At 43.0% G+C, this 15,893-nt stretch overlaps 1 protein-coding gene and 1 non-coding gene across 2 annotated transcripts in view; one reads left to right on the top strand and one right to left on the bottom strand.

Moving 5' to 3' along the window:
- Reep3 (receptor accessory protein 3) overlaps positions 1–15,893 on the top strand; it is an 81,981-nt gene that overhangs the window by 16,435 nt on the left and 49,653 nt on the right. Inside the window, exon 2 of the mRNA XM_052744812.1 lies at positions 15,494–15,566. Within this exon, the coding sequence (XP_052600772.1) occupies positions 15,494–15,566 (73 nt within the window). The remainder of the gene's footprint in view (positions 1–15,493; positions 15,567–15,893) is intronic.
- Positions 8,206–8,278, bottom strand: Trnaa-agc (transfer RNA alanine (anticodon AGC)). The gene has a single exon. It is a non-coding gene; the product is annotated as a tRNA-Ala (tRNA).

Below are 15,893 nucleotides of genomic sequence, written 5' to 3' on the forward strand. Positions count from 1 at the left end.
ATTTCCCTCTCAGCCACCGGGGCAAGTGGAGAAGAAACCAGAATGGGACAAAATGTTAGTAGTCTATAAAGGCAAAGAGTAGGGTTGACGGAACGGCTCAGTGGTCAGGGTCCTTTCCGCCAAGCCCAGCCACTGAGTTCAGTCTTCAGTTACCCATGGGGTGGGAGGAGAGAACCATCTCCTCTACATTTGTCCTCTGACCTCCACCCTGACACATACGCACTCACGAGCCCATGCGTTCACACAAAATAAAGCCTAATAAAGCTACTGCCTTAAAAAAAAAAAAAAAAAGCAAGGTATGTCTCATATTCTGAACGTATAAAGACATGTGGACAGGCTGTTTTACATCAGGAGTGGTGTGCATGAAAATAGCCGAGGAACACAGACCTTTCTGAAACGCTGGCAGTACTGTAGAAAGCTAAGTGTGTTCCTATTCTCCATGTCTTTGCAAGGGGAGCCAGAGCACCCTGGGTCTTTAATTGCTGCTACACCTTTGGGATTGAGTGGGAACTATGGTTGTTCAAATTTACCTGCGGCTTGAAAGGTTGTATAAGTCTTGTCTTGAACGTGAGGTTACTATTTTAAGAAAAGCATCTAAAAAAAGAAAAGCACACCTTTCATCCCTGCTCTCGGAACCATCAACAGGTGGGGACTGCGTAGTGAGACTTGTCTCCAAAAAGAAAGGAATGAAGGAAGGAAAAGGAAAAGCTTCCAACATTTTAGGCACCTCCATGCTTCCGTTTATTGCAGTATGGGAGATAGAACTGGAAAACTTAACATCAAGAAAAGTAGTAACCCTTCCCATTTTCAACGAAATGCCAATGGGCCAGCTAGAGGGCTCCGCTGGAAGGGCTGGGGGGGTGCGGGGCACTTACTGGGCAAGCCTGGCAACCTGAAAAGCCATGTAAAGGTGCAAGGAAAGCGTAGACTCTAAAAATCACCCTCTGATCTCTACAACGTATGCTATGACACTCGTGCACCCACTCACACGTATCAATGCACACAACAGTAATAAATACAAATCTAAAAATATATCCCTGAGGGAAGACAGATGTGTGTAAAGGATGCATATTTTCTACAAAGGTTTCACAGTTTATTTGGAGTTTTTGTGACGGAGAGGTAGATAGACCCACCCTGAGTCTGTTTTTTATCTCATCTGTTACCATTGGAGGACACTGTTCATGAGGTGGCCCGGGACCCAGGTTACCCAGCCTGTGTTCAGCAGGGTTGGGCATGATAAGCTCAGGAAAGCATCTGTGTCTTGAATGCTCCAGTGAGCAATCAGTGCTCTCCTGAGATGACCCCCTGCTGTTGCTAGGCGCTCAATTCTGTTTCGGGAGTAGGTGGCAACATTATGTAATGCCGAACCATATTTCAGTCCTCTTCATATATTTGGAGAAAGAATTAAAGCTCCTGGAGTTCTTGTTTCAAACTATTAAATCTTTACAATCAAAAAGAAATCATCATTGTTTAAAGTAGGCCCTAAAAAAGTAACTGGTTGTGCATTTAAAGAAAAAAATACATTCTTGAGCGTGAAAATATTGGGTTTGGGGTCTATTGTTTTTGTTTTTTATTCTTTCACCATAGACATGAGAGACATTAGGCACTCTGTCAGTGGCCAAGCGGTGGTCTCTGGGATGCATGTTTACAGTTTGCATCAGATGTGGGGAGTTCTGAGCTGCTCTCAGCTACCTCCAACCCTGGAAGTGCCAAGTGAGAGACTTGATTCACACTGCTCTGGTTGTCTCTTTTAGAACAGAGCTTCTCAAAATGTAAACACAGAGATCTGCTTAAAGGCCCACCTCCAGCAGCCTGGAGAACACAAGCAGAGCGGTGACTGCCTGGCCTTACCGAAAACAAGCAAAGATACCAGAACTTGCTGGGGGTTTTTGTTTGTTTCTTTGTTTGTTTGTTTGTTTGTTTGTTTGTTTGTTTGTTTTTTTCAGTCAGGGTCTCATGTATCCCAGGCTAGCTCCAGACTCCCTGTATTTCCCAGGATGACTTTAAACTCATGATTGTCCTGCCTCTACCTCCTCTGTGCTATGAGTGCTGGGATTCAAGGCATACACTGTCATACCCTGTTTATGTGGTGTCAAGAATAGAACCCAGGCTTTGTACATGCTAGACAAGCTCTCTACCCACTGAGCTACACCCAGCCCTGGTTTAAAAAAAAAAATTGTCTTTAATAATGTATTAAATATACTAATGATGTTTTTCTGTCAGCTTAATGGCTGCACATGAATCTGCTGATATTTTAATTATCATCTGTGGTCCCACAGCAGGCAATCAGCATCCAACCACTCTGGCCACAGCTTGGCGGGCCTCCCAGTCCCATGGCCATGATATGTAGGTTTAAATTAAGTCTCTATTGTTCTATTTATCAATAAGACTCAGGAGTCAAAGGCTGGGGTGAAAACCTGCTAGCTCAGAGAGGCTGAGTAGCAACCAGCTGACCTTCCTTTTTGGCCCGAGACACCACAAGAGATACATCTCTTCCCTTGCCCCAGAACCAAAAGGAAACTCAAACTCTAACCCCCACCCTTTCCTTCCTCTGCATGTTCTCTATCCAAATTGCTGGCTTCTCTACCGCTAATTCCGGTCAGCTAGTCACTAGCTCCGCCCCTTGATTCAAAGTAAACTTTATTGACAGTCTGGAGTGTCACAGGGCAGTCAAAATATCCCACAACATACTAGTGACAAAACCATTCAAACATTGAGGACTCTTATGCATCCAAGGGAAACCAAATACTACTGGCAACATAGTCAACCAATGACCTTAGAAAGCCAATGCTGTTATGCAGAGAAATTACTGTTTTCAACGTTTTGGTAATAATTTCCTAAAGAAATCAAACTAAATACTTTTTTGGTGCAGTGATAAGAGCTCAGTAGTGAAAGTGCTTGCCTAGCATGGACTGAGCTCTGAGAAGGGAAAACATGGAAGAGGTTAAAGGGTTTGGGGGAAATGGTATAATCTACTTTAAGTACATAATTAAATAAATGAATTAAAAAATGACCCAGAGGATGAGAGCCAGTGCTTCTGAAGAGATTGCAACCATGGGGTATCCTTAGGTAAGACAGAGATTGTTAAGTAATCTCAAATTGTAAAATTTACAAAATACAATATCCAAAATTAATGCCTAATAGGCCAGGGGATAGAGCCCAGTAGGAGAGTATTTACCTACCATGCCTTAATCTCTGGTACTGATAGATAGACAGAGAGACAGATAGAGAGCTAGATGGGGGAGGGGCTAGAGGGGTGGCTCAAGGCTAAGAGCATTTGCTGCTCTTCCAGAGGGCCCATTTGGCCCGCTGGAGTCTAAGCACAGTGGGTGGGTCACCGTGGCCCCTAAGTCTTCTGACTCCTAATGGTACCCACTTGTGGCAGATACAGAGATGCACACATATACACAAATAAAAACAAAAACAAATCTTTGCGGGGGGGGGGGGGGGGGGGGGGGCGCTGTTGAGATAGGGTCTCTCTACATAGCCCTGGCTGTCCTGGAATTCACTGCGACTAGGCTGATCTCAAACTCACAGAGATCAACCTGCCCTCTGCCTCCCATGTGCTGGGATGAAAGGTATGCACCACCAGCGCCCAGCAACAAATCATCTTTTTAAGTAAGTAAAAATTAATCTTGTACTTGGGAAGTTAACATGGAATAGAATAACCCCTCATATGGAAGAGTTTTGACATGTTTTTACCACTTATTTAATTAATTTTATGTTTCTTACGGGGGGGGGGGGGTGGCCACCAAGTCAGGAATAGGGGAGACTGCACCATTTCTTCAGAGGGGCAGCGGTGTGGTGTCATCCAAAGCTTCCCTTCCTAACACATGAACAGTGCTTCCCAAGAGGAGAGGACTTGGCGTGCCAAGCCGCCAGCATGCTGGTTTCTGTAATGACTGAACTCGGGATGAAATTAGGTTGTGCTGAAGTTCTTGTGGCCGGTTTGTTTCTTTTTCTGTTCAGTTGTCCAAGATAGAGAAGAATGTACCCACCTCCCTGGTTTTCCTGCACTCAAGGAGATGGCTTGCACATCCTCGTCTTAGGTGGTTGACTTAAGAAAATGTCAGGAGCCTTTTAAAATGCCTTTACAAGCGTCTGACCACTACATTCTGGCTATTTATTTTGATAACATAATTTGTACTATGGCCTGTCCTTTGAAATGAGGCTACCAAGCCTTTCAGCCTCACTAAGGAAAGGCAGTTGGAAAGGAGGGGGTGCTCTCTACATGAAGAGGGGGGTTGTTCTAACCATTGGGAGTGGCATGGGAAACGTTACCATATCGGAGATACCGTAAGTACTAGAATGATCTAAGCCAATGAAATGAACGAAGTAGTTTAAGAACCACAAAAATCCCAGCACGAGGGAGGCAGAGGCAGGCGGATCTCTGTGAGTCCAAGGCCAGTCAAGTCTACAGCGTGAGTTCCAGGACACCCAGGGCTGTTACACAGAGAAACCCTGTCTTGAAATAACCCTAGGGGAAAAAAAAATAATAAAAGAAGACAAACTGCTAAGCTCTCTTCAGCTTGGCAGACTCCTGGCAGAGCTTTCTGGGGGTGAGTGGAGGGGACCGAAGCTTAGGTGGCGCAGTAGGAATGGGTGTTTTATGGGGCGTGTTGGCAGAGGTTTTTAGACTGACTTCATTCTGGGAAGTTGGAGATGCTGCTCAGCAAGGCACGAATCCCTGCGTATGGCTTGCCTTGCTAGGCTCCTTTTCATTTGCATAGTCGGGTATATTTTAGGAAAGGAAATTTTCTCAACATTTTCAGAACTGGTTTGTATATGCTTTCTTCTCCTTCTCCTTCTCCTTCTCCTTCTCCTTCTCCTTCTCCTTCTTCTTCCTCCTCCTCCTCCTTCTTCTTCACCAGAAACTGTGTTTTGATTTTTGGGTTTTTTTTGTTTGTTTGTTTTATTTCGTTTTAAATCTTAGGTTACAACTCAACTCTTAAATTCTCTGTAAATCAGGACTGCTAATGGTAAGTGTGGTTTTACAGATCCTGTGCTTAAGAGGCTAAATAAAGCCTGCAGTTCCTGAGGGAAGAGTTCCTCAGGAGTCAGAAGTCGGCCAGATGATGAGTAATCATGAGCACTCTGAGTCTGGCTACCTAAACGAGTTCGATGGGATCCGGAATATGATGTATCATGGTTAAAGTTTAGGATGGCCCTTTCAGCACTCAATACACCACTTTACAAATGGGCTTCAGGTCTCTTTAGGACAATTTTCTATTAGCAGATCACAACTGGGATGTCTTAGATCTATCTTCCAAATATTGATTTCATCTGCTAGTGTGGGAGAAGTGGGCTATACAATGTCTGAAGTAATACAAACTTTCGTGTGGGTTTTGTTGGGGGGTATAGGAGAGCAAAGGTCTTGAACTGAAAAGTCTTGTGTTTATTATGTTTCCAGGTCAACCCTTCCTTGCTGAGTGAGTCATTCTTAAACTCTTTAGTCTTTAGACTCCCTGAACTTTGCTTCTATCATTTGTAGAAATAACACAATAACATTTATATCACCTACTTTTTTTTTCCCTTTGAGTCAAGGGTCTCATGTGGGTAGCCCAGGCTGGCCTAGAACTTAATAAATATCTAAGGATAACCTTGAATTTCTGACCCTCTTGCCTCTTCCTCTCCCAGTCCTAGGTTTGTGGGTGTGTACCACTACCCCCCCAACCCTGTTTATGTTTATGCTGGAGATTGAACCCAGGGCTTTACGCATGCTAGACAAGCTCTCTACCCATTAAGCTACACTACCAACCCCTCAGCGTTCTTAACCTTTTCCGTGGGGCTGTGGTCTACCGCATAGTAGACCCTTTGGATAGGAGTAAGAGCATGGCTAGGGGAGGGAGACGGGGGTGAAGGGGGTGATCAAAGGGGGGCGGGGGGGGTGAGGAGTGATGTGCTCTGTGTGTGTGTGTGTGGTTTTTTTTTCTTTTTCCCTCTAGCTTTCTCTTTCCTTTTAGAGTAGAAATTTGAAGCTGTGCATAAAATGAGGGTTCAGCTCTGACAACATGAAAATTCCAAGCTTCATAGCACTTGAAAATGTGCATGAAGTCTCTCTCCCCTGAGGAATGGTGCTGTCTCTTTCTGTCCTTGACAGTTTTAAAACTTGAACCTTTCATTCTAGAAAGTCGGGATTTGGGGGATGTTTTCTGCATGGACTCAGCCTCTCTCCTTGGCCGTTTTCTTTTAGGACTATAGCCTCTTAGCCGTAGCTGAGGAGAAATTACTAGCGGAGATTTTTATCATCAGCAAACCTCTGTAAGGATAGAAGTCACATGTTGCATTGACAGGGGTCCTGCATTCACTGGCAAGCTTAAACAATGCCACAGTGACTCACAAGGGAAGTTCATCACTGGACTGTCTCGAGCATACTGTGTGTTACTTGACCTTGAACTGGCTGTTAATCATTGTTCGTAGGAAAGCAAAAAATTGATTGTCTACAAAGGTTTATAAGTTGTGGGCGTATAAGCTCAGCTGGTAGAGTGTTTGCCCATTGTGCACAAAGCCCTGGTCTAGCTTCAGCACCATATAAAATTGGGCATGGTGGCAAATACCCGTAATTCCAGCACTTGGGAGCTGGGGGTACAGCAAGCAGGAGAACCACAGTCTCAGGGTCAACCCCAGAGTGAATTTGAGGAGTGCTGAGACCCTGCCTGCCTGAAAGTTTGCAAACTGCTGTTTTAGTTTACCCATGTAACTCACTTTATCGCAGTCGCTCAAGTTCCTAGGAGAAGGTCAAGAGTCAAGTTCTACAAAAGTCAAGATAATAAATTCCTTTCATAATACCTTAAAGCTCTGGTCAGAACATGGCAACTCACAGCCATCTCCCATGCCCTCTTCTACCCTACAAGGACACTACACATACGTGGTCCATAAGCAACATTCAGGCAAAACACCCATACACATTTAAAAAAAATAAAAATAAAAAATCTCGCCGGGCGGCGGTGGCGCACGCCTTTAATCCCAGCACTCGGGAGGCAGAGCCAGGCGGATCTCTGTGAGTTTGAGGCCAACCTGGTCTACAGAGCAAGATCCGGGACAGGCACCAAAAACTACACAGAGAAACCCTGTCTCAAAAAAATAACAACAAAAACAAAAAAACTCAAAAGAAAATGTACACTTCTAATTAGGGCAGTGGGTCCCCCCAACCATAGAATTATTTTAGTTGCTAATTCATAACTGTAATTTTGCTAGTTATGAATCAAAAGGTAAATATTTTTTGAGATATTGCCAAAGGTTGAGAACCACTGGGTTAGAGTTAGGGACATAATCCCACACTTGTAGTTCCAGCGCTAGGAAAGCTGAAGCAGGAAGGTCATGAGGTAGAGACCGCTTTGGTTATGTTACATGACTCCATCTCAGAAAAGAAAATTAAATCCAGTTAGGACTGAACTCATGGCAACAACCTATTGTTTCCACGGAGTCGGTTTTAATCTAAAATGAGAGTGAGCACATTGTTGAACCATAGCTGTTGAAGATGTGGAATGCAGAAGTTCAGGTGCCCAGGCTCTTCTAAGAGTCTCTCATTCCCAGGTCAGTGGGTCTTCAGAAGCTGGACAGGTGTGTGTGTGTGTGTGTGTGTGTGTGTGTGTGTGTGTGTGTGTGTGTGTGTGAGTGTGTGTGTGTGTGTTGGGGCTGGGGGAGGGACTCTACAAAAGATTTTCCCTAGGAGGGAAAAATCGTCTGCAAAAAAAAAAAAAGAAATCAGAACACTACTGTTGAAAAGCAGATTATTAATGAAATTCTTGAATGGAGGTGGGAGTGCTCAGAGAACACCCAGGTGTCATGGTCTACTGTACAAAGTGGGCTCCAGGGCAGCCAGGGCCACACAGAGAAACCCTGTCTGAAAAAACCACCACCACAATAAAAGAACGTCCAAGACACTGTTTTCATGCTCACCTCTGGCGAAACAGAATGTCTCAAAATGACTTTTGCTTTGCATGTTTAATCGCTCTATTTATTTTTATGTAAATGAGTGTTTTCCCTGCATGTGTGCGTGCATGACTGGTACCCATGGAGCTCAGAAGAGGGCATTGGATCCCCTAGAGCTGGAGTTCCGACAGTTGAGAGCCACCCTGGGACTGGATGCTGGGAACTAAACCACATGGGTGCTGGGAACTAAATTCAGGTCCTCTGAAAGACGTACATGCTCTTCACCATTGGGCCATCTCTCTCTTTTGTTTTTGTTTTTTTTTTTTTTTTTTTGGAGCTGAGGATCGAACCCAGGGCCTTGTGCTTGCTAGGCAAGCGCTCTACCACTGAGCTAAATCCCCAACCCTGGGCCATCTCTCTAGCCCACCTAATTCTATTTAAATTAATCACCTGTGTAAAGTGTATAACAGCAATACGTCCGATGATTTGTACAGACAAGGCTCTTTGAGTAACACTGGTAGGATTAAGTTGAGGTTATATACTCATGATTCCATTATGGAAGCTGTGTTTTATGGAAGCTGTGTTCCCTTGTTTTGTGTGTGCAGGTGCCGGGAGGAAGGGGTACATGGTGTGATGGTGTGTGGTATGTATGGAGGCCAAAAGACTGTCCTTCCTTGGGACACCATCCACCCTGGTGGTGGTGGTGGTGGTGGTGGTCTTGTTTGTTGGAAAAGGGTCTCTCACTAGCTTGGAATTTGCAAAGTAGACTGGAAAGGCTGGCCATTGAACCCTATGAATCCACCTGTCTCCACCTCCCCAGTGAGATTATAATCACACCACCACACCCATCTTTTTAATGGGTGCTGAGAATCAAAGGTCAGTCTTCCTGCTGTGAGGCAAGTGCCTTACTTAGGTTCCGTTTCCTGTCACTGAGCACCTGAAAGCGGTCCGTGCCTAACCACACTGACTGCCACATCATAACTGCATGACTCTTTGCTGTGCTCTTTCAATTATCTGAGAAATTTTTTTACCAAATGGATATGTGGGAGAAAAATAGGAGGATTGAGAAGAGAATAGCAAATCAGAGAAATTTTGGAAATAAAAATGCAAATATGCCAGTACAGTGGGCCACCATAATTGATGTAACTAAAGAACAGATTTGATTCTTAGTTTCCTGGCAATCTGTGAAAAAGAAAGGCATAATGTAATCTTACTAAATAGAAATAAGAACATTATTTTAAAAGAAGAAAGAAAGAAAAGTGCTAAGTACTTAAGCACTATATTATAGTACTGAATCCCAAAGTAAACCTCATACATGGAATTTCACGTGCAAGGGTACAAGCACACTGCCCTTGACACTGTCCCTCCAGTACACAGCAGTTTCCATACTTCAAGAAAAATTAAAAATGTAATACTTTTTTCTCCCAAAGGAGCTAAGCAACCTAGAGATATAATCTGGTGATCAAACTTGATCCAATGTCAGGATGACTATTCCTGGAGGAATAAGATTGTAGAACAAGGCAGTGAGGATCACAGGCAGCTCTGTGTAGCTTCAGACTCTAGGTGTGAGGCTGAGGAGCCGTGCTGACACCGCAGAACTGAATGTGGTGAGCGACTGGTGGCCTGTCTTTACCACAGGAGCGGGGCTGGAGGAAGAACCGCTGTGATTTGGCCGCGCCTGCTCCCGCCTGTCTGTTGGAGCAGGCACCTCTCTGCACTTGGTCATCGCTGCTCCAGCCTACTGGTGTTCAGGCATCTCGGGGAGAGACTAAATCCTCTTTGATAGCAGTGTAGGATGTCGCACGCACTTCGTGTTGCCTTTTGAGGGTGGCATGCTGGTTATTAACTCCTTCAGACCAGCCTGGTGCTTCCGCCTTCCATCCTTCTGATATTTGCTCCTCTAGTTGGTTTTGTTTACTTGATATCACTTCTGCTTTAGCTCATTTCTAGTCTCATTGAGGTTTCCTTTTTCATTTAGTTTTGTCCCTTAATATGATACCATGTATTTGTCTGCTTCTGAAAGGAGTGACATAAGAATTTGCCAACTAACATTATACCTAGAAAATATGTAGGCCTATCAGATTAATTGTGTGTTATATTTGTTTTAACAGTCTGTGGCGTGAATTATTTTATAGTGTTAGAGAAGTAATTTGTAATATAAAGATTTTAGGGGAATGTAATGCTGAAGGTAACTGTTATCTGTGATATTTATTGGTCTCTTTTTTTAGGTATGACTACATGCCTGTTTAATCCATGTGTTATCCTACTCCATTCAAAATATTTTAGATGTTTTTAAATTTTATTTTGTGTGTATGAGTATTTTCCTGCCTGATGTACGTATACCACATGCACGCCTGGTGCCCACAGGGGTCAGAAGAAAGTGTCACATCTCCTGGAGCTGGAGCCATGTGGGTGCTGGGATCTAAATCTGGGTCCTCTTGCAAGAGCGGCCAATGCTCGTAACCACTGAACCATCTCTCCAGTCCCTGTTTATCTTGTTTTAAAAACTACTTCTTTGGGGGCCTAGAAAGTTGGCCTGGCAGTTAAGAGCACTTGTTGCTCTTGCAGAGGACCCAGCTTCAATTCCCAGCACAACCAAGTCTAACTATACCCCCAAGGAAATGCGATGTCATCTTCTGACCTCTCAGGACATCTGACAGGCACATGGTGCACATACATACACACAGGCAAAACACTCACATTCATAAAATTAATCTAAAAATGATTTCCGTACTTGTTTGTTTGGCTAGTTTGGTTGTTTTGTTTTGTTTTTTGAGACTGATAGCCTAGGCTGGCCTCAGAGTTTCTGTAATCCTCCTGCCTCAGCCTCCCAAGTGCTAGGATTACAAATGTGTACCACCATGGATAGCTAAGAATAATAGTCCTTTCAATTCAGTGTGTATTTTCATATATTCCTAGTAAGGTGAATATATTGGTATTCCCTTCTAAACAGTGAGAGCGTGTGTGTGTGTGTGTGTGTGTGTGTGTGTGTGGTGTTTATCCATGTCCATTTTTCAATTCGTACAATTCAAGGAGCCACTTTGCCTTACTGGAAGTGTAGGCTATCTTGAATTTTTTGGCCATGTTCACTCTCTTTAGGTGGAAATAAGATGAAGAGGAAGTGAGTAACTATTTCTTTCTGCCTGTATAACTTTTTTAAAGATTTCAAATTTCTAGGTGAATTTTATCTGGAGTAAATATTCCCTTTATAAAGCTCAAGTTGATCTTGTAGGTGGCCTCTAAAATGCACTTTTCATTTTATAACTGTGCATGCCTTGGCTCCATGCCCGACCTCCCAGGTTACAAACATTAACAGTAAACCCCACTCAAGGACATAACACCTCCCTCAACAACAACCCCCAGAAAACAGCACTCATGTTACTAATAAGTTACCCAGCAGTGTTCACATTGGACACTAATGACCCGCCAGGCTAATAGAGGCTCAGTCCTTAAAACCCACCCCACTATTTACAAAGATATTTTCTCTTTCCCAAGTTGCAAATGAGAAGCAATGATGTTTTCTGTTATTACAGAGGAGAGGCGTTAGTGATTGTCTACTTGTTTGATTTTGTTGTTGTTGTTCAATGTAAAGATTTAAAAATAAGGGGAAATCAGGCACCTTTCATCCCACACTCAGAGGCAAGAGGATATCTATCTGACTTAAAGGCCAGCCTGGTTTACATAAGGAGACCCTGTCTCAAACAAACAAACAAGTTAAATAAGGACAACACACCTGTATGCAGAGTATCAACTATATTTGAGAAAAGTATCTGTTTTGAAAGTCAATTATATACTAAATAATACATTAAGCCATCTAAAATTATCATACCAAATGCAGAATGACTAAGTCTGACTAAGATTTCTGTAAAATTTAGAATGACCATAATTCAGATGTTCTGTATAAGAAGGTAAGAGCTTGGGGGGCATCGCCTGAGGACTTGATTAAGCAGGAATAAGACAGAACAGAAAGAGGCTGGGAAGGCAGTGTTAGGGAAGGGTGAGCCCCAGGCAGGAAGTTCCGCTCAGGATGGAAGTAAAGGCCCACACTGGGGCAGAGGGTTTGGATCAGGTAGTGATTTTCCAATTCTGTTTTGAAGAGTCCCCACAGAGGCTGGTCAGCAAGGGACTGGGGCCGCCAGCTAGTGACCTCCTGGAGCACGGCGGTGCAGCAGGTCCATTAGAAACTAACCTGCCAGTGCACAGGAGCACATGGAGATGAGCCATAATGTCAGCTGGATGCCATGAGCCCAGTGTGTTACTGGCTGTGCGATTTTGTTGTTGTTGTTGTTTCTATTATGTGTGCGTGTCACAGAGAAAGTGTGGAGGTGAGAGGACACCTGGTTGACGTCATTTCACTCCTACCATTTAGGTTCTGGTGTTGAATTCAGGTCATCGGGCTTGGTGACCAACACCTGTATCTATTAAGCTGTCTTTCTGGCCCTGAATACGAGATTGAAAATAAAGCAGGAAAATGGGTGCATCTGCTCTCACCAAGGAAGAGCCAACAGGCCTGGGACCAGATTGTATGGTCCAGGGGCAGGAGGTGACAGACCCATAGAGAGACCAAGACTGCCGCATTGAGCTCCAGTCTGGTGATATTGGATTATGTGGCAGTGTGAAAGATACTGTCGTGATGGTGTGCAAGACCTAAAGAGAAATACAGAGTGGGTTAAATGTGTGTATGTGACTATGGAAAATACAACTGTGCCTGGTAATTTACACATTGATGCCTCGTGTGCACAGTGAGGTTCAGCACACGGCCACCTGGGAATCCAGTTCTGTTTTAGACTTGGATAGTTGTTTTTGTTCAGCTTTGTGGGAGATTTGTTGTTAAACTAAAAGTCCTGGGCTCCGTGGCAGAGCTAAAAATCCCAGAACCAGAGACTGAGAGTCAGTGCTTCTGGTAGGTGACAATCACAGGGTTCTGTTGCTGGGTGAGGCAGAGATTCTCAGGGGTGTGGCTTCCAGTTGCTGAAGATAAAATCCCCAGCAAGAGAGAACTTGCCATTTCTCTTCTGACCTGGGGACATAAAGCCACAAACCCAGGCCTAAGGAAACCACCAGGAAAGCACCGTCTCAAAATAAATACATATAAAATAAAAGCTATGAGCGAGCTAAAAATAGAGATGTAAATATTTACTCAGTGAAAGAAAGATTCATCAGCCGGGACTATGGCTCAGTGATGGAGCACTTGCAAAAGGCCTCAGGTTCAATCCACAGTACGACAAGAGAAAAAAGGACAGGCTGGAGAGATGGCTCAATAGTTGAGCCATGCTGTGCTCTTGCAGAGGACCCAAATTCCCAGCACCCATGTCAGGCGGCTCACAGCTTCTGTAACTCCAACTCCAGAGGACCCGGTGCCTGGTGCCTTTTTCTGACTTGAGTAGGCACCTTCACTCATATACACCTACATACACATGCACATACTTAAATATAAAATAAGTCTTTAAAAAGAAAGAAAAGTAGACATCTGTCTCAGCCAGGCATAATAGCACATGTCTGTCTAATACAGCACTTGGGAGTTAGAGGCAGATGCTCAAGATTGCAAGCTCAAGGCCAGCCTGGGCCATATAGCAAGACCTCCATCTTTTTGTTTGTTTTTTGAAAAAGGGTTTCTCTGTGTTACCCTGACTGTAACTCCCTCTGTAGACCTTGGCCTCAAACTCCGAAATCTACCTGCCTCTGCCTCCCAAATTCTGAGATTAAAGGTGTGCGCCACCACCACCTGGCCAAGACTTCCATCTTAAGAAACAAAACAAAACAAAATTTTACAGTGGGCAGAGTCTAACAGGGCTGCATACTGATCAGGATTAACACACACACACACTGATGATTTCTGTTGGTCATATGTGCCCTTGATATAATATGATAGCAATGGTACCTAGCCTCTGTGGTCTACTCCACAAAACCCATCTCTCTGACTAATCATGAGAAGAACATCAAATTTGAATAGAGAAATATCCTAAGTACACTTAACCAATACTCAAAACTGTCATAGTGACCTTAGCATCAAGGAAAGTATGACATGTACAGGCCAAAGAGAAGTGTAAAGACATGTGAGTATGATGTGTTTTACTGGGTGGGGGCCTGGAGCAGAGGACATATTCTAGGTGAAGACAGAGGAAGCCCCTGGGCCAAGGTGACAGTGTATGTTCCCAATGTAAGATAATAATGGGGAACTGTGCATGGCATATATAGAAACTATTTGTATACTTTCTAACTTTTCTGAAAAACTTACAAACTAAGATAAAAGGGCCGCTTAAAATAATACAAATAATATCAGACACTGGTGGCATATGGTAGATCTCTGAGTTCAATGCCAGCCTGGTCCTCAAAGCTAGTTTCAGGACAGCCAGGGCTACACAGAGAAAAACCCTGTCTCGGGAAAGGAACAAATACTAGTAAACACTTGAAAAAAATCAGATTTATTAATGCTCAGGATATTATTATTTATCTGGCATATTTTGAATCAAACATGATTTGAGTATGTAAGAACACAAAATGAAACAATCTCTCTGGAGGTATTTTGAAGTAGATAAAAACTACTTGAAAAGTGTAATTTCAGATAACTGTTTCCCACAGTGTTATATGCAATAGCAAGTACTCAGATAGTAACCAAAGTTTATAAATATAGTGGGAATCTGCAACATTGGGATTATTCCTATTGAGTAACATTTGAGAACATAACATTCCATCTGCAACACACAAATTAACTGTAGGCCCTATTCTGTTGTGACGTGTCTATCTGTCCTTCCTCTGTATGTTTACTGATATCAATAAATACATTAAATCCTGTTGGTGATTTAAAGTAATTTTATAAATGCTTAGAGTTATCTTTAATATGTATTTGATAATTTAATACTTTATACAATGTGTTTTGATCCTATCACTCCACGCACACACACACTTCTCCTTCTTGGTTCTTCTCAGATCCATCCCTCTCCCCATGCTTAGAGTTATTTTAATGTAAATCATAACTAATACTGAGTACTTCACAGCTATGTCATATAAAAGCTGCTGCTGCTCAAACTGGTAATTTGAAATGTGAAGGGTTTTTTGTTGTTTTTTTAAACCACAATATCGTGTGTGTGTGTGTGTGTGTGTGTGTGTGTGTGTGTGTGTGTGTGTGTGTGTTGAGTTTGCTCTCTGATGGAAGAATAGGATCTCTATATAATAATTTTTAAAAATTATATGGGATTCTCTCCAACTGGTAGAGTTGGGACAATTTCTGCTTTTGATTTCCTTTTTTTTTTTTTTTGAATATTCTTCAGGAAAAGAAAAATGAAACACTTTTTAGTAATAAGAAAAAGATACTTTAAAAGTTTGGGGGTTTTTTGGTTTTTGTTTGTTTGGCTAGTTGGTTGGTTAATTGGTTGTTTTTCTCAAAAGGCAAAGTTTTCATTGCCATGAAGCTGCTATCCAGAGTGTTACTACAGTCAGTTTTTGTTTTGTTTGTTTTTAAAGAATATGTTTGTAGTTTGCCTCTCAGGGTAGACTTGGTTTCTGTGTGATTTTGTAGACATGTGAATTTACCATCTTCACATGTTTCCTGAGTTAAGTCTAGAGCTCTTAGAAGCATCATCCCCTGTGTTGAATTAATCAATTTATTTCCTTCCAGGCTGGTGTTTGGAATGCTCTATCCGGCATACTATTCCTACAAAGCTGTGAAGACGAAAAATGTCAAGGAATATGTAAGTAAAATTTCAGTCATTCTCATTTTACATGTCAACAGTACACAAACCATGAGTAACTGCTGCTGTTTGGGAGAGTGAGATTGATGTTTTGTGTACTCATGAAAATAATCGTTTTTTTAAACGCTAACTTTGACAACAGCTAACAGTAAAGCTTCAAATAGCCTTCCCTGACCACTGGCCCTTCAAGGAATGCAGAGCTCCCAGGAGGAGGGATGGGCTGCTTGGGCGGTCTGACTCACAGTGGACTCAGGTCTGTGGGCCTGCTTGTTGCTGGTCCAGCTTTGGAGAACCGGTTGTAGTTTTCTGGTCTGTGATTCTGCAGAT

Source organism: Peromyscus californicus, unplaced genomic scaffold (assembly GCF_007827085.1).
Source record: "Peromyscus californicus insignis strain IS unplaced genomic scaffold, ASM782708v3 Scaffold_19__1_contigs__length_69161282, whole genome shotgun sequence".
Taxonomy (NCBI): domain Eukaryota; kingdom Metazoa; phylum Chordata; class Mammalia; order Rodentia; family Cricetidae; genus Peromyscus; species Peromyscus californicus.